This window comes from Phyllopteryx taeniolatus, chromosome 14 (assembly GCF_024500385.1).
Source record: "Phyllopteryx taeniolatus isolate TA_2022b chromosome 14, UOR_Ptae_1.2, whole genome shotgun sequence".
Lineage (NCBI taxonomy): Eukaryota > Metazoa > Chordata > Actinopteri > Syngnathiformes > Syngnathidae > Phyllopteryx > Phyllopteryx taeniolatus.
The window spans coordinates 19,908,573-19,928,974 of NC_084515.1; the positions used below are offsets into that span (position 1 = coordinate 19,908,573).

General features: G+C 51.5%; 2 protein-coding genes across 2 annotated transcripts; one reads left to right on the plus strand and one right to left on the minus strand.

Annotated features, from left to right (window-relative positions):
• Window positions 1-1,200: 1,200 nt before the first annotated feature.
• On the plus strand, window positions 1,201-10,646 carry vcpip1 (valosin containing protein (p97)/p47 complex interacting protein 1). Its single transcript, XM_061798760.1, has 4 exons — window positions 1,201-4,518; window positions 5,479-5,565; window positions 8,102-8,829; window positions 10,443-10,646. Exons 1-3 carry the CDS (start codon window positions 1,902-1,904, stop codon window positions 8,797-8,799), a joined length of 3,402 nt encoding a protein of 1,133 aa, XP_061654744.1. The 5' UTR covers window positions 1,201-1,901; the 3' UTR covers window positions 8,800-8,829; window positions 10,443-10,646.
• Window positions 10,647-12,248: 1,602 nt separating this feature from the next.
• Window positions 12,249-19,348, minus strand: proca (protein C (inactivator of coagulation factors Va and VIIIa), a). Its single transcript, XM_061798762.1, has 9 exons — window positions 19,193-19,348; window positions 18,279-18,366; window positions 18,056-18,213; window positions 16,319-16,343; window positions 16,122-16,232; window positions 14,657-14,797; window positions 14,468-14,586; window positions 13,367-13,484; window positions 12,249-12,857 (listed from the first exon to the last, which is right to left on the minus strand). The coding sequence occupies exons 2-9, from the start codon at window positions 18,352-18,354 to the stop codon at window positions 12,280-12,282; spliced, it is 1,326 nt and encodes a 441-aa protein (XP_061654746.1). The 5' UTR covers window positions 18,355-18,366; window positions 19,193-19,348; the 3' UTR covers window positions 12,249-12,279.
• Window positions 19,349-20,402: the final 1,054 nt, after the last annotated feature.

The window sequence follows — 20,402 nt, forward strand, 5'->3', positions numbered from 1 at the left end:
GAAAACGAAAATGAGACAGTGATGAGGCTTGTCTGATGTGGAGTGTGTTGACCAATACTGGCCACTCACGCCAGAGTAGCATCTGCACCACTTGCGCACTGACTGAGGAGAATCTGCAACATTTGCACAATCGACATTGTCCCAGAAGATCGCGCTACTCGTCACTTTAAACCGCATCCACTCGTTGACGTCTCGGCGCCCTTTGCACAATGCTCATTGCGCCGGACTATTGCGAGATTAGTCATTCGAACCGCTCTAATTGCTAGGACTCTGCATGTTTTTGCACAATTGAAAAAAAAAAAGAAAAATGTACCGGCATTACCAGATAACTAGCAACCCTTTATTGCTCAGTGACTGTTTTTTTTTTTTTTGTCAATGTCTTTCTGTCTCCAAAGTGTTCTCTGTCAATTGACTGTCTGTTGTCGTAGTCGAGCGGCTCCAACTACCGGAGACAAATTCCTTGTGTGTTTTTTGGATAAACTTGGCAAAATAAAGATGATTCTGATTCTGACAACGGCACTGAGACGGAGGCGGAGGCGGGCCGGGCGACTGCAAGTTCCGGTAAAGCCACACATCTCGGGATCATGAACTCATCGTAACAGGAATGACATAATTAAGAAATATGAAGCTATCAACAACTATAAATATTAACACATACACATAGGTAGGGCGTACCAACAAGTTTTAATGTAAACGAAACGATTACTGTGCAAACCAGCAAGATGAACGCGCGCGGTGGCCGAGTTTCCTTTCCCAACGGCCGTCCGCTCGCTCGCTCCCTCGTGCACGCGCGCCGCAACGTTCACGGCCCCCAAGACGATAGACAATCAGAGAACTCAACAACAATATAGACATTCGCCAAACTGCGTTGAAAGCATATTAGACAGAATATTTTCATAGTTTTTTCAAGTTATTTAAAAAAAATAATATTTGAACATAAATGAATACTGTACGCTTAAAAGAATATATAAACGTAACTTATAGCCTTCCCGGTTGCCACGGCAATAAGGTCCTGATTTCCCAATCGTGTGACATGTAGTGGATGAACATGTAGCACACAGTACTGTGATCCTGATAAGTATTTGTCGCATACTAATAACTTTCGCTACATGTACAAAATGATGAGATATAACGATAAAATGACCACTGATGTGATTTCTATTTTTATGAACGTAACAAAGACGGGAAGCCTCGTTCGATGACGTCACGGCAGCGGCCGCGTCTCAATGTGTGTGTGTGTGCTCGTTGCTGTGTGAAACGAGGAGAGAAAAAAAGAGGCCAACTTGTGCTGCGTGAACAGAAAAAAAATGGGACAAACAACGAGAAGCTCCGCTCAAGCTAAGCTAAGTTAGCCTCTTAGCTCGTCTTTTCTGCGTTTAGCGAAGCCACAAAGCGGAGCGTTCGAGTAGTATCTGGATGCGACGGCGCTGGTTAAATAACGCAGACTACGAACTGCGAGTCACAACACAACAGAACACTGGTGACTTGTGCGCGACGTTTCACTTCCTGATACAACAAAACGCCGCCAGCCGCGTTGCATTGTGGTCAACGTCGACGGACTCACGATGACGTCGTCCGTGTAAAAGAGTCAGCGTCGACGACGCGTTTTTCGAGCGACACGCCTCTTTTCGTCGTTACATTCGTTTTTCACCGACGCGAACGGAGCGAGTATTTGTCCGGTGGCTCGTCCACGTTTGGACGACGTCGCGTTCAAGTAGAACAGCAACACCCACAATGCACCAGCGCGACGTCACTTGTTTCGCAAGGCGAGTGGCTGGCTAGAGAAAAAACAGCCGCTTCCGTGTTGTTCTTGTTCGCTAGCAGCGTTTTGACAACTCGGCGCCGCCATGAGCGTGTCTTTGTGAAGCTCGGACTTAACGCGACCACCTCCTCGTTCCGACATGTCGCTGCAGCAGAGCTCCAAGAGGAAAGACAAGCGCATTCTGTCGGCCACCTGCCCGGACCCCAAGTGTCAGGCGAGCCTGTTCTTCCCGGCTCACGGCTCCGTTAGCATCGAGTGCACCGAGTGCGGCCAGCGGCACGAGCAGAAGAACCTTCTCAATGTCCAGGAGGTAACCGATCCAGATGTGGTGCTCCACAACCTGCTCAGGAACGCCCTGCTGGGCGTCACCGGCGCCCCCAAGAAAGGCACCGAGTTGGTCAAGGTGATGGGGCTGTCCAACTACCACTGCAAGCTGCTCTCGCCGGTTCTGACCCGCTACGGCATGGACAAGCAGAGCGGCAAAGCCAAGCTGCTGAGAGACATGAACCAGGGCGAGATGTTCGACTGCTCGCTGCTGGGCGACCGCGCCTTCCTCATCGAGCCGGACCACGTGTCCACCGTGGGCTACGGCAAGGACCGCTCCGGAAGCCTGCTCTACCTCCACGACACCCTGGACGAGATCAAGCGGGGCAACGCAAACCGGGAGTGTCTCATTCCCGTCCACGTGGACGGAGACGGACACTGCCTGGTGCACGCCGTGTCGCGGGCGCTGGTAGGCCGGGAACTCTTCTGGCACGCCCTGCGGGAGAACCTCAAGCAGAACTTCAAGCAGAACCTGGACCGCTACAAGGCCCTCTTCCAGGACTTCATCGACGCCGCGGAGTGGGAGGACATCATCAACGAGTGCGACCCGCTGTTCGTCCCGCCCGAAGGCGTCCCGCTGGGACTGCGCAACATCCACATTTTCGGGCTGGCCAACGTCCTGCACCGACCCATCATCCTGCTGGACTCGCTGAGCGGCATGAGGAGCTCCGGAGATTACTCGGCAACCTTCCTGCCGGGCCTGGTGGCCGAGGAGCGGTGCCGCGCCAAAGACGACCAGCTCAACAAGCCCATTTGCATCGCCTGGAGCAGCTCCGGCCGCAACCACTACATACCGCTCGTGGGCATCAAGAACACGGCGCTGCCCAGGCTCCCTGCCCACCTGCTCCCCAAGGCCTGGGGGGTCCCGCAGCAGCTCATCAGGAAGTACATCAAGCTGGAGGCGGACGGCGGCTGCGTGATCGGCGGCGACCGCAGCCTGCAGGACAAGTATGTCATGCGACTGGTGGGCGCCATGGAGGAAGTGTTCATGGAGAAGCACGGCATCCACCCGGCGCTGGTGGCCGACATGCACCAGTGGGTCTACCGCCGCACCGGCGTCATCGGCATCCAGCCCGAGGAGGTGACCGAGGCGGCCAAGAAGTCTGTGACGGAGAACCGCCTGCACCGCTGCCTGATCTGCGGCGCCCTCTCAGAGCTCCACGTTCCGCCCGACTGGCTGGTGCCGGGCGGCAAGCTCTACGACCTGGCCGAGTCCACGCACGGCCGGCTGCGGCCTGACAAGAACTACAGCTTCCCGCTCAACAACGTGGTGTGCTCTTATGACCCGCGCAGCGACGCCCTCCTGCCCGACTACAAGCTCAGCTCGCTCAACACGTGCAACTGGTGCCACGGCACCTCGGTGCGCCACATCCGGGGCGACGGCCTGGTGGTCTATCTGGACGGGGACCGGACCAACGCGCGCTCGCAGGGAGGCAAGTGCGGCTGCGGCTTTAAGCACTTCTGGGAGGGGAAGGAGTACGACAACCTCCCGGAGGCCTTCCCCATCACGCTGGAGTGGGGCGGCCGGCTGGTCCGGGAGACGGTGCACTGGTTCCAGTACGAGGGCGACCCGGCGCTCAACAGCAACGTGTACGACGTGGCCACCAAGCTGGTCACCAAGCACTTCCCGGGCGAGTTCGGCAGTGAGATCCTGGTGCAGAAGGTGGTCAACACCATCCTGCGTCACACCGCCAAGAAGAACCCGGACGAGTACAACCCTGTGTCGGTGGACGGCGCCCACGTCCGGCGCCTGGCCGGCGCCGCCGCCGAGGGACCGCCCGACCCGCCGCCGCAGGACCCGCCCTCCAAAATCATCCTGACGGGGCCCAAGGCCAAGACGCTGCACAAGGAGGAGCTGACCATGAGCCGGGCCGAGCGCAGCCTCCAGCAGAGCATCAGCGAGCAGGCGTCGGTCTCGCAGCGACGCCGCGCCGAGCCTGTCAAGCCGGACCCCGAGGAGCGCTCCCCTGAGACTTCGGCGCCGGCCACCCCTGCCAAGTCTTCGGTCGCTCCGGCGCCGTCCGGCGGGGAGAAGAAGATCCGCGTGAGCACCGGCGACGGCAGGACGGCCACGCTAACCCTGGGGCCCCGCGCCTCCTACTCGGAGCTTCGCGGCAGCATCGCTGAGCACTTCGGGGTGGCGCCGGCCCGGCAGCGCATCCGCTACGGCTTCCCGCCCAAGGAGCTGCCGCCGCCCGCCGCCGGCCGGGAGGAGGAGCCGGTGGCGCTGCGGCACGGCGACCGGGTCACACTGGAGATCCTGAGGGGCGCCGAGGACCAGGGCCCGCCCGCCCTCGGACCCGCGGCCCGACCACCTCCCCGGCCCGCCGGGAGCGAGGACGAGGTCTCCTCGGCCGGGATGAGCGAGCGAGACCTTCAGGACAGCATCGACCTTGAGATGTCCTCACTCTGCCTGCTGGCGACCTTGATGGGTAAGAATGAAGGTCAACTTACTGCAGGGAACTTCATTAATGCCGTGTGTCTTCCAAAATAAGGTTCATTAAGTAATTATTTGGATTATTGATCAGATGATGAAGTTGGTGACAATGACTCCATGTTTTGGTCCTCATAGCAGCTTACCACTGTTTGTGTGTGTGTTTGTGCTGAATCAGGCATCTGGACGCCTCCCGTCCGGTCCGCCAGCCGTGTCAGAGGTCGCCGCTGCGCTTTGATAAACACACACACAAGCGTCGTGACGCTGGGGCACGGCGGTTGTGGCGTTCAAATACGAGCTCTTGTTTTTTTACATTTTTTTTTTTTTTTAATAAAATAAAATATAATAAAAAAAATTGGATCTTCCTCTTGGAAAAAAAATCCTTTTGTCAAAACGTATGTAGATTAATTTATTTTAGGGCTGCAACTAACAATTATTTTAATAATCGATGAATGTGTTGATTTTTTTTTTTGATTAATTGGATAAAAAGCATTTGATGATTTTCCGTCCCTTTTAGTCAAAGCCAGGACATTATTTCAAAGTGACATAAAATGACGAGGATTCAGTTCCTGGTTTGGTCCGTAACATGTCACAAAATTGTCAAAAGTGTTGTTGATTGTTTTCCAAAGTATAAGTTGATATTTGCGAATGTCTTATTTTGAAAAAAAACCACAAAGATAATTGGTCTACTTTCGTTGAGGATGACAGAAATATTTACTGTTGAGAGGCTGAAACACAGACAATTTGAAGATCAAGGTCTCGAAATGATTAATCGATGATCAAAATAGTCTTTGATGAATTTGGGAATCGATTTGTTGTTGATTAATCGGTTCATCATCTAGTCCTGACAAATAAACTTGGCTTAATCAATAAAATCGGTTGATGGGCCAGCCCTCCCTGACGCTGCACGTTCTGTTAGCGTGTGCTAAGCTAACCGTCTCTGGTGTTGTTGTCGCAGGCGAGGACGTGTGGTCGTACGCCAAGAAGCTGCCGCACTTGTTCCAGCTGGGCGGAGTCTTCTACAACATCGTTAAGAAGGACATGGGTACGTAAAGGGGCTTTATTAGCTACACCAGGGCAATGCAGCCCCATGGGGGGCACAAGCCAGTGCAAACTGTAGGCCGGTCCCAAGCCCGGATAAATGCAGAGGGTTGCGTCAGGAAGGGCTTCCGGCTTCAAACTTTGCCAAACAAATATGAGCGTTCATCCAAAGAATTCCATACCGGATCGGTCGTGGCCCGGGTTAACGACGTCCGCCACCGGCGCCTTCGTTAACCTGCAGGGCGCCGGTGGAAATTCAGCTAATGTGGGTCGACGTTGAAGAAGAAGAAGAAGAGGTGGAAAACGGGTTCTTCGGCACAAAGAGAAGAGGAAAACACAGAGCCTAGAACACAATGTGGGGACTTTGAATGTTGGGAATATGACAGGAAAATCTCGGGAGTTGGTTGACATGATGATTAGGAGAATGGTGGATATATTGTGTGTCCAGGAGACCAGGTGGAAAGGCAGCAAGGCTAGAAGTTTAAGGGCAGGGTTGAAATTATTTGACCATGGGTTAGATGGGAAGAGAAATGGAGTCGGGGTTATTTTAAAAGAAGAGTTGGCTAAGAATGTCTTGGAGGTGAAAGCAGTATCAGATCGAGTGATGAGACTGAAACTTGAACTTGACAAGACAGAGAGAGAGTCGGGATTGGTGCCGATGAAGATGTTGGTGAAGAAAATATTGGTGATGAAGAAGTGATGGGTAAGTACGGCATCCAGGAAAGGAACTTGGAGGGACAGATGGTAGTAGACTTTGCAAAAAGGATGCAAATGGCTGTTGTGAACACTTTTTTCCAGAAGAGGCAGGAACATAGTGTGACCTACAAGAGCGGAGGTAGAAGCACGCAGGTGAATTACATCTTGTGCAGACGATGTCATCTGAAGGAGGTTACCGACTGTAAGGTGGTGGTAGGGGAGAGTGTGGCGAGACAGCATAGGATGGTGGTGTGGAAGATGACTCTGGTGGTGGGGACAAGACAAAGGCAGAGCCATGTGCCTTCCATGTGGTGGAAGCTGAGACAGGACGAGTGTTGGCCAGCTTTTCGGGAAGAGGTGAGACAGGCTCTCGGTGGACGGGAGGAGCTTCCAGAAGACTGGACCGCTGCAGCCAAGGTGATCAGTGAGACAGGCAGGAGAGTACTTGGTGTATCTTCTGGCAGGAAAGGAGAGAAGGAGACTTGGTGGTGGAACCTCACAGTACAAGGAAAGAGATTAGCCAAGAAGAAGTGGGACACTGAGAGGACAGAGGAGAGGCGAAAGGAATACATTGAGATGCGACGTAGGGCAAAGGTAGAGGTGGCAAAGGCCAAACAAGAGGCATATGATGACATGTATGCCAGGTTGGACACTAAGGAAGGAGACAAGGATCTATACAGGCTGGCCAGACAGAGGGATAGAGATGGGAAGGATGTGCAGCAGGTTAGGGTGATTAAGGATAGAGATGGAAATATGTCGACTGGTGCCAGCTGTGTGCTAGCGAGATGGAAAGAATACTTCCGAGCAGTTGATGAATGAGGAAAATGAGAGAGAAGGGAGAGTGGGAATGATTAGTAAGGGGGAAGTTAACAAGCATTAAAGAGGATGAAAGTCAGTCATTTGAGAAGGGACACATGACAGAAATAAAAGAGAGAAAAGAGCAAAATCAAAAAAGCGACTAAGAACAATAGCAGAATAAAATGTCATCCGATGATTAGAACTTTACACAGGAGACAAGCTCGAGCTGCTGTATATTACGAGGACTGGCAAGGCAGCGCTCCAACTTGTGAGGAAGGCTCGGAACAAGTAGCAAATAGGAGAGCACGGCACGGGACGGCGTCTCGGGGGCCGGGCGGTACGACATCGCGGCGTCCAGACATTGGCCTATATTCGCCCGTTGCTGCTCAAAGGCTTTTGCAGTCAAACGACAAACCGCATCGATGTCAACCGTCGAATGTGTCACAGACACATTTTCACCTCCTCAAAATGGACTCCTCAAGCGAACTGATTAGCTCCTTGGCTCGCTAGCTTATTAGCTCACAGGTTAGCGAACATAATAAACAGTTAACCTTCTCTTAAGTGCCTGTTGTGCGCTACTTGCGGCACACACAACAAGGCTGCGGAGTATCGGACGGAGCCGACGCCGGTCCGCCGGCGTTCCACGAGCCCACTGGCGGCTAACGACACAGGCGTCCAACTTGCCCTCCTGTTCGCCACCACAATGACAATTTATCGAGTTCAGGAAAACTACAGTGTCCATTTTGTTTCTGGAACGATAAGTCGATAATACTGTAGTAATTATCGTGACAGGCCTATCCACTAGTAATTCACGCCCCCCTAAAAAGGTTTATAATTGCCTAGAGATGATGAAGATGGCGGAAAAGCACTACTTGAAGCTCTTCAACATAGTTCCTTGGGACCAAGATGCCAACAAGGTGGTGCCAAAGCAATAGTTTAATATTAGAAAGCACTTTGGCCTGTGTACAAAATCGGCAAATAGGTGAATTGCGAGTATGCGCAAAAAAAACCTGGTTTTGTCTCTGACGTGTGTGTGTGTGTGTTAGGTCTGATGAACGGGAAGCACTGCACGCTGCCCCACCTGACGGGGCGCACCTTCGTGTACAACGCGGCGGAGGCGCGCGTGGAGCTGTGCGTGGACGCCGCCGGCCACTTCGAGGTGCGCGCCGACGTGGAGGAGCGCGTGAAGGAGGCGCTGGCGCGGCTGCGCTCGGACGCCTCCGGGGGGGGCAGCAGGGAGGGCAGCCCGGCGCATGGTGCCCTGCGACTGGGCGGCGGCGGCGTGGTGCGCAAAAAGGAGCAGCTGCACGCTGTCCAGGCCTTCCAGGGAAAAGGCCACTCGCTGGGCAGCCGCGGCGCCTCCCCCCCGCCGCCGCCGGACCGCCGGCCCATCACACGCCAGCATAGCAGCGGCGTGGACCTCAGCGCCAGCGTGTCCCGCGGGCCCCCCGACCCGTCGGACATCCCCGAGGACGCCGGCCGGGAGCTGGTGCGCGTGGCCCCGGGCTTCGTGACGATGAAGGACGGCGGCAGCCTGGACCCCGCCCTCATGGAGCAGCAGCGCCGCAAACTCCAGGAAATGGTCTCCTCCATCCAAGCCTCCATGGAGCGCCACCTGCGCCGCCGACCCGCAGCCGGGGGACGGACGATCGGTGCGCGGGAAGCCGCCGCCGGGAAGACGGAGGACGAGGACGAGATGGAGAGCCAGGATGGAGAGCAGGGTGAACCCATGGACCACTCCTGATCTTGGCCCGACGCCGCGCTGCCCCCGCAGGTGAAAAACGGCGCTTTGGTCGCCAGATTCCTGAGGCGCGGTTGCTGGTTTCCCAAGATAGTCGCACGCAGGCGTTACGTATCTTTTGCACATGACTTAATCAGTTGGGGTTGCGTTCGATATCTCGCCGAGTTGCGCTCACGAGATGCGACTTGTGCGTATTGCGAGCGCAACTTAGTGAGTCGCACGGGGATCTCCTACGCGCGTTCCGAATCTTATCAGCGCAGTTTAGTAAGTCCCAGCCGCGTCCTTCGCATCTGGCGCACGCAACTTGCGGGACGATCGAGTGGAGGAAGACCCGCGGTCGCCCCGACAAGCTGGCGGGCGAGGACGAGATGGAGAGCCAGGATGGCGAGCAGGGTGAGCCCCTGCCACGCTTTCCACCTGCGGGTGAAGAAAAATGCCACTTCGGTCGCCATCGTCTTGCTTGTTTTTGCTGCACGGCCGCAGCCAATGCCGGAGTTGCTGGCCACGATTCCTGCTTTTGAAAGACGACATGGTGCTACGAGGCGGAGCTTAGCGCCTAACGCTCTTATCGCGCTGCGCCACCTGCAGGCAGACACGCAAACGCCGTGACACGTGACGTGATTAGAATTACATTACTGCTACAGTTGCAATTGCTATTAAAATTGCCGTGGGAGACGACATGAATGTTGAATTTTTTAATGTTGCGCCCACACGTTTTCAAACGTGTACGCAATTTCTGACTGGCACGCACAAGTTACGTGATTCACACATGCCTCGCGTATCTCACGAGCGTGACTTTGTCGCAAACACGCTTTGCAACTTTCTGAGACGCACACACGCCTTTTAAAATAAGAAATACAAAAGTGGAGCGAGCGCTTTACGTATCTTGCCAGCACAAATGAATAAGTCAGCCATGTGCTTTATGTGTCTTCCTCACGCAACTTAGTACGTCGCACATGCGCCTTGCAAATGTCGCAAGTAGGAACGTAGGAAGTGGCTCGCGCGCCTTACGAATCTCAAATTTGCTACGTAAAGTGTGTGTGCAACTTGCGCTGGCGAAATCCGTACAGCGAGTTCGAAGTCGCGCAAAAGACCTCAAAAGATCAAACGGGATGTTGTCAGCCACTTTCTTTCGGCACCGTTTCACACTTTAGCTGCTCTTACTGCGATTGCAATGACTTTTTTTTCCTGGCACGTCTGGCATTTGATTCGCAAAGAACGAACAAAAATGAATCAGGCGGCGGTATCGTTGCGTTGAGGCATCAGGCTGCATTCTGGCGCCCTCTAGTGACTTTCTTGTTGAAGTGGGCCTGCCGCCTCTCATGGAAGCAAAGAAGTTGATTGTCCGGGCCAAAGCGGTCGTCGTCGACATTTCGGGAGACGAGTCAGCGGCCGGCCTGCTGATTGGTCGTTCAAATGCGTATTGTTTGTTGCCGGGGAGCGAGATGGCGACCGATCAGTGTTTTCCATTAAAGCTAGCATCAACGTTTGTCCAGCGGAGTGCGTCGTCGTCTTTCTTTTCTTCCTGGCAAACATGGAATTTGCAAACGTCGACTTCCAGGCTCCAAAGTGTTGCGCAACGAGTTTGCAAATGGATCCAAATATTCTGTCGAGTAAACATTTTGTTTTGCTTGTTTGTTTTCCAGCTTTGCCATAATAAAGGACAACAAATGAAAATAGAAGGATGACAAGAATCAGGTGACTTTCAAAAGAATCCAGTTTGAATTGGAACTTGATTGATCTGAAGAATGAAGGAACAACAACAAGCAGCCTTTTGTTCGTTCGACTCAACTTCAACATTTTGCCGTTTGCACGCGTGTTGAATTTACAATAAAATGACTCAAATCTTGTTTTCAGCCTGCTCCTCATTACTTAATAAGCATTTGAATTCGAAGGCGTGTGTATGTTGTGTGTCAAAGACGGGCTTTAGGACGGAGCGGCCGTGCGGGAAAGAAACGTGACCCCGCCAAGCACGTGACGTCACTTGGAAAACAAGACCCCCGAAGACCACGTGTGAGTATTTGGTTCTCACCTCAATCGTGGAAAGATAAGCGAGTGCGTTGTTGCGCTTGTAGCAGCAGGGGTCGCCACACTTGTGTCACCTTCCTGACGCAAGGCGAAGCACTTTTCTTGCTCCAAAACAGACGGGCCAGACACAGGAAGTGGCGACCGCTCAATCGTGTGTCTGACAATGGCTGGCGACCGGTCCAGGGTGTCGGATATCTGAGACGGGAAGGTCAGAGCTGTAGAAAGTCGACGCAAGGGTGCTCGTGCGTGGGTTGCCGGCTTCAATTGTGAGTGTGTTTGTTCACAGTGAGGAAGAGGAGGAGGAAGGCCACGCAGCGTCCGTGCGAGGTGACCGGCGGGGGGCGCTGACGCTCTGCATCGACGTGACACGGCAGCAGCCTTTTCCCGACGCCGCCGTCGTGTGGGGTCGCCGTGCGGGACCGCCCCGACGAGGACCTCTACCGACGCCTGCGCCGACGCCGTCCACCGCGAGGCCCGAAACGGCGGCCGCATCCCGGTCGACTGCAAGAACGGCGTGCGCCGCTTACCTCACGAAGTCGCATCTCGTGACCTCACGAAGCACCGGCAGGTGGGGCTGACGGACGCGCTGAAGGTGAACAAGACGGCCGACCTCGGGAAATTGCGCGGATTTCTGTTCGGGGCCCCTAAAACAGTTTTCCAAAAGTCACTCAGTGGCGCCCCCTGTAATGTTTGTTTTATCGGTCGACATGAAATTTGGTGTCCATCGTAACAGGACGCATGAGCCAAATTGAACAGCAAGTCGGCCATTTTGGGCAACTTGCAGGGCTTTTATCAGAAGAACTCCTTGTAGGCAGTTCGTCCAAACGAGACCCAATCAGAAGCGGGTTTGTGTGTGCGCAGCACGACGTGACAGAGATTAGAATTCGAATCGTTTGTCATCGACAGAAAGCGAAGGCCGTCCGGCGCGCCGTCGCCCCCAGTCCGCTGCGGCGATACGGAGACGAGCTGAGGAGGCGGCGAGAGTCGCAGTCGTCCAACGGGAGCCCCGAAAACCCGAATCCGGTGAGTTGACCGTGATTTGGACCCGGACCTGGATTGGGTCTCTCAAGCAACGACAGTTTCTCACTGACTTGTGACTTAATAAAAACGCTCCGCAAAGGCAACGTCACTCTTTGTCGTTGAAGACGTTTGAATCCAAAAGGCTGCTAGACTTTTGGATTGACCAAGAATCTCGTCAATTTAGAAGAAAATGAACCCCGACGGCAGTTTGGCCGGTTGACGTGAAACCGGGTGGACAAAAAGTCTCAAGGAGGTCAGCCGTTTAGTTTTGAACCAGCCATTTTGCACTCGGTCGCGCCCCCCTGAAAAGAAGGCTCAAGGACCCACGCCCGACACCGGAGCGGAAGTTGTCCGTTCTGGTTCGGGTGAATCGCAATTCATAAAAAGACGTGAACGCGTGCGTGTCGAGTGTAAACGAGTTTATTGAGGTGCACATCAGGGTTCCGGCGGGTGCGCGCTCTTGTCCCAGTCCTGGCGCACGGCGTCGATCCACTCGTTGTAGTTGGACACTTTGGTGTAGATGCCCAGCTTGTCGTGGCGGCCGCAGCCCTCGCCCCACGACACCAGGCCCACCAGGAACCAGGTGCCGGCGTGCCGCGTCACCATGGGGCCGCCGCTGTCGCCCTCGCAGGCGTCCGCGCTCTGGCCCAGGATGCCGCCGCACAGCACGTTGCGTGAGATGTTGTGCGACATTTGGGCGGCGCACACGTCCCGGCTGACCAGCGGCACCCGGATCACGTTGAGCGCCGAGCTGAAGTGCTGACTTTCCATGCTTTCCTTGCCCCAGCCCGTCACCACCGTCTGGGTCCCGTTGCGGTGGAGGACCCGCTCGGCCAGGCCGCGGCCCGGCAGGCACGCCGGCAGGATGTACTCGGAGAGGGGCGCCGGGTTCTCCAGGCGCAGGAGGGCGATGTCGTTGTCCACCGTGGCGCTGTCGTAGTCGGGGTGGGGGAAGGCCCTGCTGACTTTCAGCATCACCTCGGTGCCCTCGTCGCGGAAACGCTCGTAGTCGCCTGAGGGCACCCGTCGCGCACGCGCGCCACGTCAGTGTTCCGCTTCGCAAACGTTTCACAACAAGTCGCGCCCAAGGAAAGGATCGCGCTACAACGAGCGACATTCGAGCGAAAAAGATGTCCAAAGTCCAAATGTTGTGACAAAAACTTCCAACTGCGCTGTACGTAAACAGTCATAAAATTACGGAGAAAAAACGGAGTTGTGATATTTTTGGAAAAACAACACCCCGAGGTTTTCAGGAATAAAGTTGAAGCATGATGAAAAAAAATCCGCAGATTTGAAGTCATCATAGCACATGAAAACATTTGTAATTTATGAGAATAACCTGTACAAAGGAAAGTGAAATAAATAAAAGAAGTGTTAGCTGGGATGAAAGTCGCCCGTCCTTTTTGGAAAAAGAATCGAAACGTCGCCCGCCAAATTGTCACCACTGACCCGTACTATGCTGTTAGTGTAAGCGGTGCACATGAGCGGAGATGCGCTTCGGATGCCCCCGCGGCGGACTCACCCAGTCGGACTCGGAAGCGCAGGTTGTTGTCCAGGCAGTGGGCGGCCGTCAGCACCCAGCTCCTGTCGATCAGAACGCCGCCGCAGTGGAAGCGGCCTTTGGCGTTCTGCAGCAGGACCTGCACGCCACAACGCCGGCCGCCTTGTCGTTACTCGTTCGCTACGCGGCGCCGCCTTGACTTCCGCGCGAGCCGAGATACGAGCCGTCGATTGGATGACGTTTGCGCCGGCTCGAGATACAAGCGCTGTACGGTGGCCGTGAACTCGACTCGACTCGCGACAAGCAGCGCTTCGGTCTACGTAGCGAAAGAGAAGCTTCGAGCTGTTTCATGCCACTCCCAGATGAAGTTTACGCCACAAAGACGACGACACGTTGGGAATTTTCAACACCTACGTACTGCAGCTCTGCGTTGTGAGAGTCCCGTTAGCTGAACGCTAACATATAAGGGGAAACAACATTTAAATGCTAAACGTTAGCATCGGTAGGCATAATTTTAGAACCCTTTAAGCAACGGATATTTGAACATAAACTGTTTAAGTCTTTATATTCTGTTTCATGATGTTATGACTGTGTTTTCATGAAGTACAATCTTACAAGGTCCTCATTTTCCTTCCTGAAAAATACAAACCAAAACGTTTTGCTTTCTTGGGGTGCAGGAACACATTGATGGCATTTGCATTCATTTCAATGGGCAAAGATGATTTGAGATGGTCACGGAACAAATTTAATGAAGTGGAAAATCTCTTATGATGATGATTATTATTATTATTCAATGGGTGCAGTTGTAGGTCTAATTATTATTATTATTATTAGTATGATTATGAAATGGGGACAGTTGTAAATCTATTATTATTAGGATGAAATGGGTACAGTCGTAAGTCTATTATTGTTATTATGAAATGGGGACATTTGTATTATTATTATTACTACTATTATGATTGTGATTTAAGCGGGGCTAGTTTTAAGTCTATTATTATTACAATGCTTAAACGGGGACAGTCACAAGTCCATGAATATCGTGACTATTTTTCTTATCCATAAACGGGGACGGTCGTAAGTGAAGGCGGCGAGGCTGCGGCGTTGGCGCGCGGTCCTACTCACCTGCCAGGGACTCTCGCCCTTCTTGCCCACCTCCCCGCCCACCATCCAGGGCATGAGGCCGTCCACGGGCCCGGTGTAGGACGAGCGACCGATCAGCAGCTGCCCGCAAGACGACGGCCCTGCGCGCACGCGACCGGACGCCGGTGAAGTCCGCTCCTTTAAGCTGATGTGGCGGTGTGTTTTCCTGACCTTTGGGGACGCACTTCTTGGCGTCGTCGTGCAGTTTGTAGCCGCCGACGCAGCCGCACGTCCGCCTCGGGCCGTCCGCGCTCTCCGTGCATTCGTGCTCGCAGTCGCCGTTGTTCACGCTGCAGTTGGTCGCCGATCGAGCTGAGAGCGGCCGCGGCGCCGTCGTCGAGGAAACGGAATCGTCAGAATTCAAGCTGCAAACTCGTCTCGTCACCGTAGCAAAATTCGGACTTGCGTAAGTGTATAAAGTACATCGATACCGAAACCGTGCCGTCGCTAAAACAGCGGAATCGCAGCTAGCAGAACTGGGAACTTCCGGTTCTTCGCGTTTTTATCCATTCTTGATACATAATATTAGCCAGTGGATGATATGAACTAAAATGATGATATATACACTGTGCTAATCAACTGATACAGCGGTACAGCTTTTTAACAGAAGAAACCGATGATCGCAGTTGCTGACGTTTGTAACCTTGCTTAAAATACAAAAATGGTTTTAGTCCCAAAACGTAGACGTGGAAACCAGCACACAATTCGCTTTCTTTTTGTTGTCAGTTTTCCAGCAAACTTCGAGCGGCAGTGACAAATAAACAGCTTGAAGCTTTTTGATCTTATCTGTTCAACTGCACTCTTAAAAATAGCGCTAGGTTGCCAATCGTTATTGATTGAAGCCGTTTGTGGACCAGATTCTGAGGGCGAAAATCATGCCAAAACAATTTTCACGACAAAAAATGTCATCCCATTTTCTAAATGTTTGCTGCAGATTTTGCATTTTGACACGCTATCATTTTTGGAAAATCGTGTCGGGAATGTCGAATGACCGCAAACGCAGTTACTTCATGGTCCCGACTCCCCGATCACTACAAAAGCGTTTTCGGGACTAACTAGAGCCGCTGTATCAACATCGCTTTGTAGTTCTTGGAGACTGGGAACTGATAAATGATTGCGAACTATCGAAGAGGTCCACGATCGGAAGTGGCCAATCCGACCTCACTCTGCAATTTGGGCAAATCTTGTCGCGTAGCTAGCGACGTGGAATTCACCCCAAATGGTGGAACTGCTTCAAACCGAAATCGTCAAATTGGTGTCGGGACTCGTTTTTCAAATTGGTGTGACTGGCCAAATTGAAAGACCAAAATGGCCGACTTCCTGTTCAATTCTTGAGACTTTTTTGTGCCTTGCGTTATTATTGCTGCGTCCGCCCTATTTCGCGTTGAGCGATGGGCAATTTTTTTCCAACGTTCTAGGGGGCGCCATTCAGTGAGTTTTGGGCTGTCACGTTGGGAAAGCGTTTAAAAACACATCCACTTACACCAGAATACGCACGCAGTTTTTGCCGTTTTCACGTTGAGGGCCCCCCACAAAAGCGCAAGAGTGGAACTCGATTCCAAGAGGATGATATTATGATCCTCATAATAATCATTTTTTATGATGGATTAGTATTGTCGTGCTGACTTGAACTCACCGTGGTCGCAGTACTTCCCCTCGTATCCGTGGTTACAGCTGCACACGTAAGCCTGCAGCATGTCCACGCACCTCCCGTGGACACACTGATTGGATTCACACTGGTTCCCGTCTGAGACGCACGCACGCACACACACACAAGGCATCACCTCCTTTCCCATAATGCTTTGCATCACTGGCCCTGTCTTCATGGCTCACCTCTGTACACCGTCCAGAACTCCAGCTGGAAAAAGCCAATTAGTCCATTTGTTCCAAGTGTTCCTGAATGCAACATTTACTACTTTTACACTTGTGTGTTTGAACTCGGGCTGGGCGATACTGCCTTCAAAAAGGTTTTTTCTTTTGGAAGCCATATTATTTTTTTATTTTTTTATTTAAAAAATAGCGTAGAAACGGGCGCCACGTCTGCGTGGTTGTCTCGACTGGCCTTCTTTCTTGTCATATGCGAAACCACGTGAAAATAATTCCGCTCGTGCTGTCTGTGTTTTAGCGGGAAATGATAGTCGCATTTAGACAACCGGTCGCTAGAGCGCTCTGAAAAATGGCTAAATGTAGCGAACAAATGTTGTCGACACTGACTGTGTTTTTGTAAAGTAGTTCCTCTCTGTTGGCAGCCATGTTGTGAGTGTAAGCAGTGCGCACCAGCGGGACTGCGCCTTCCAAAAAATTAATCACGCATGGGTGAAAGAAATGGACACGTCTTCCCCCCTGACCCCGTGCAGCCCTCGCTTGAGCTTGGCGTTATTACAGAGTTCTTCGCCATGCGAGTCGTCACATTTTTTCATTCTATTTTGTATTATTATTTTTTTGCTTTGACTTGCAAGCGCAGACTTGACATACGAGCGCTGTGTGGCGGCATTGAACTCAACTGTTCAAAAAAGAGGCTCCGAGCATTTTAGTGCTACTCTCAGCTGAGGTTTACTCCAAAGTTGAACAGAAAACAAAGAGTGAGTTACATTTTATGTATTTAAAACAAGCACACTACATTCAACGGCCCGCTAGCTTAATGCTAACACGCAATGCAGAACATCATAGGCAGGCTAACGGTTAGCATCGATAGTTGCGATTTTTAGAACCCTTAAGAGGCAGGGGTGTCTAACTCATTTTTTGTCTCAGGCCGCATTGTAGTTATGATTTCGCTCGGAGGGCCGTTAGAACAGTGGAACCATATCAATGTTCCATCATCACCAAAACATATTATTACCATTACACAATTACACAAATTGAGGGATAACTAGTTTTGAAATCAGAAGACAAGGATAATAGTTTGTTCAAGTATTGCTTACGTTACTGTAGAAGAAGGGTTTGGTCACAGAAAAATGCAATATCTCAACATTCTTGTTTATGATTATGACAATGTGGAATTTGGGTACAGATTTGAGCAAAAATCACGGAAGTTAACCTTCGCGGGCCACCTAAAATGATGTGGCGGGCCGCACCTGGCCCCCGGGCCTTGGGTTTGACCCCTATGCTTTAAGCAATGGATATTGAACACAAATGGTGGAACAACACATGTATACTGATAATACTGTAGTCACAGGCATATATTCTTTATCCTCTACGGAAAATGACTTAATACTACAGCAACTTAGTGAGTAGTAGTAGAAGTCTATTTTTCTTGGTTTGTGTCTGCATGACTGTGTCATACTGCCTCCTAGTGGCCAAGGCGGGCACACCAGAAGGAGCAGCACAATGAAATGAGTTGCAGCATGAAATCATAATGCTCAAACTGTTGAAAGCTTTGCATTCTATTTAATGATGATATTAGTTTAAGTAAGTACAAAATGATGTCATGATGGCGTGCTATTGTTTGCTTCTTGAAAAAGACAAACACAAAATGTTCCGTTTTTCGGCGTTAGGCTGGAGCGGAATCGTGGCTTTTCCATTCCTTTTGTTGGGGAAAGGTGATTTGGTGACGGGCTGTGGCCTTCTTACCGTGGCCTCTCGGACCTTGAAGATCTCGCGCGCCTCCTCGAAGTCGCACGTCTCCTCCATGCACTCTCGCTCCATGGACGGCTGCTTGAGCTCCTCCAGGAAGGAGTTGGCGCGGCGCGAGCGCAGCAGCATGTGAGCGTCCGGCGTCCGCGAGAACACTGCAGCGCACCACAAGCACACGCTGCTTCACCCGCGCCGAGGCGCGCGTCCGCCGGGGACTCACCTGATAGGCTGAGGGCGGACGCCGCCCACATGGCGAGCGTCAGGCACGCGCAGACGGCCGGGCGGCGGCGGCGCATGTCCGTCGGAACCTGCGGCCAATCGCACGAGGCGCTCAGCGTTTGGACTACAAACATGGCCGACCAGAAGTGACGGGCCAACAACAGATGCAGTTGACGCCACACGACTGCCAAAAATGTTTATTACATTTTTTTGGGGGACTATTCACGGTTACTTAACGGGGAGATACGAGGCCTCTGATTGGACGGTAGAACCCTCTTTAAACTTTCAACCTGACTGAAATATAGAAAAGCTCTTCTAAAATCAATCAACACAACTTTATTTATGAAGCACCTTAAAAAACATGTCGCGCTAACGAAGTACTCAACATCAAGAAATCTACATAAAGCATACAACCCAATCAATTATAAATAATGCTAATAATAATAATAATAATAACTAAAAATGGAATAAATCACTTCTGATCCACTTTCGACCCAAATACACATTGGATCCACTTTCGTTCCAGATCATGTTCTCCTCCAACTTTCAACTTCTAGTTCATCATCAAACCCAATTCCATTTTTGACACATTTTAAATCCAAATATACTTCTGATTTACTTTCATACCCGATCAACTTCCACTCCACTTTAAAACCAAATAAACACCTGATCCACTTTTAATTCAAATAAACTTCTAGTCCACTTTCAACCCAAATAAAGACTGGATCCTGGATCAGTGCAATGAAACTTCTGATCCGCTTTGAATTCAGCTCAACTCCTGATCCACGTTGAAACCAAATCAACTTGTGATCCACTTTCAACGCAAACTTTCAACTGGAGTCTGAGGCCTAAACGAGACCTTCTGCTGTTCAAGAGCGACTGAGACAGAGAAGACGACGGAGGTGCGCTTCGTACTTGCTGGCGTTCGGATGTCTTTCGCTGGCGTCTCGCTGGCGTCTCGCTGGCGTCGGTGCGGTGGTTGTCGTGGTCTGTGTGTTTGTGGCGTGTAAATGAGTGACTCGCGATGTTTACTGCGAGTCCACAGTCTGAGGCCCCGCGCTGTCAACACACTGGCCCCCGACACCCCCACTAAACAAGTACAAATACTTCCATCTTCCAGGTATCTGGTATTTTACTTGAGTATTTCTTTTTCGGACGACTGTTTACCTTTACAACCAATTAGGGATGGGTAAAAGTATTGATGAATTGATTTCTCCCCTCAATTCAAGATGAATTGAGAGAGTGCTGTAAAATGAATCAGTTCACCATCTGGCCACTGGAGGGTGCAAAGATCTACATTTGCACACTAATCAATAGCCAGAAATGAAGGCGGAGATGTCCATCCATCCGCTTTCTTTACTGCTTCTCCCCACGCGGGTCGCGGGCTGCCGGAGCCCATCCCAGCTATCTTCGGGCGGGAGGCGCGGTACACCCTGAACCGGTCGCCAGCCAATCGCAGGACAAACGGAAACAAACAACCATTTGCACTCATCTTCACACCTACGGGCAAATTGGAGTCTTCAATGAACCTATCGTGCATGTTTTTGGGATGTGGGAGGAAACCTTAAGTGCCCGGAGGAAAGCCACCCAGGCACAGGGAGGACATGCAACGCTAGTAGAAGATGCTGTAGAAGGGTTTTCCAGAATTTTGAGGTCAACTTTGGGGGTGCGTGTTATACATGTAGCGGTTATGTATGACATAAGAAATGTGCTTAATTTAGAAGGAAACGATAAGTTGGAAGCGGCGCCTGCGTCACTTCCGGGTTATCGTAATTTTAAATTAGCGTTATAAATCAAGATATTTGATATATATGAGGGGCACCACGTCATATTTTTGCAAGTTTAACTTGAGGCGAAATGACGACAAACCTTTTTAATCAGTCTTTTATCGGAAGGTGGCTACATTTTAGAAATATTGAGTTCGAGACTTTCCAGAGGTTTCGTTCCGAACCCAAATACACACACAATCAATGAAAGTGGTGAATTTTATAGAAAATGTAATAATAAAATCTGTCTGTCTGTCTGTCTGTCTTGTCTTAAGTAATATCCCATTCTAAATCCATATGCTTTCATATAATGTTGGTCCACCCTTTGCAGCTGTAACAGCTTCAACTCTTGTGGGAAG

What these genes read in the sequence shown, in the direction of transcription:
- proca (XM_061798762.1), bottom strand. Translation starts at nt 18,354, where the DNA reads ATGCGCCGCCGCCGCCCGGCCGTCTGCGCGTGCCTGACGCTCGCCATG. An exon ending in CAAGAAGTGCGTCCCCAAAG is followed by an intron (nt 14,587 to 14,656) that starts GTCAGGAAAACA and finishes GCGTGCGCGCAG; the next exon opens with GGCCGTCGTCTTGCGGGCAG. An exon ending in GCGCTTCCGAGTCCGACTGG is followed by an intron (nt 12,858 to 13,366) that starts GTGAGTCCGCCG and finishes GGGTGCCCTCAG; the next exon opens with GCGACTACGAGCGTTTCCGC.
- vcpip1 (XM_061798760.1), top strand. Translation starts at nt 1,902, where the DNA reads ATGTCGCTGCAGCAGAGCTCCAAGAGGAAAGACAAGCGCATTCTGTCG. An exon ending in CCTGCTGGCGACCTTGATGG is followed by an intron (nt 4,519 to 5,478) that starts GTAAGAATGAAG and finishes TTGTTGTCGCAG; the next exon opens with GCGAGGACGTGTGGTCGTAC. An exon ending in CATCGTTAAGAAGGACATGG is followed by an intron (nt 5,566 to 8,101) that starts GTACGTAAAGGG and finishes TGTGTGTGTTAG; the next exon opens with GTCTGATGAACGGGAAGCAC.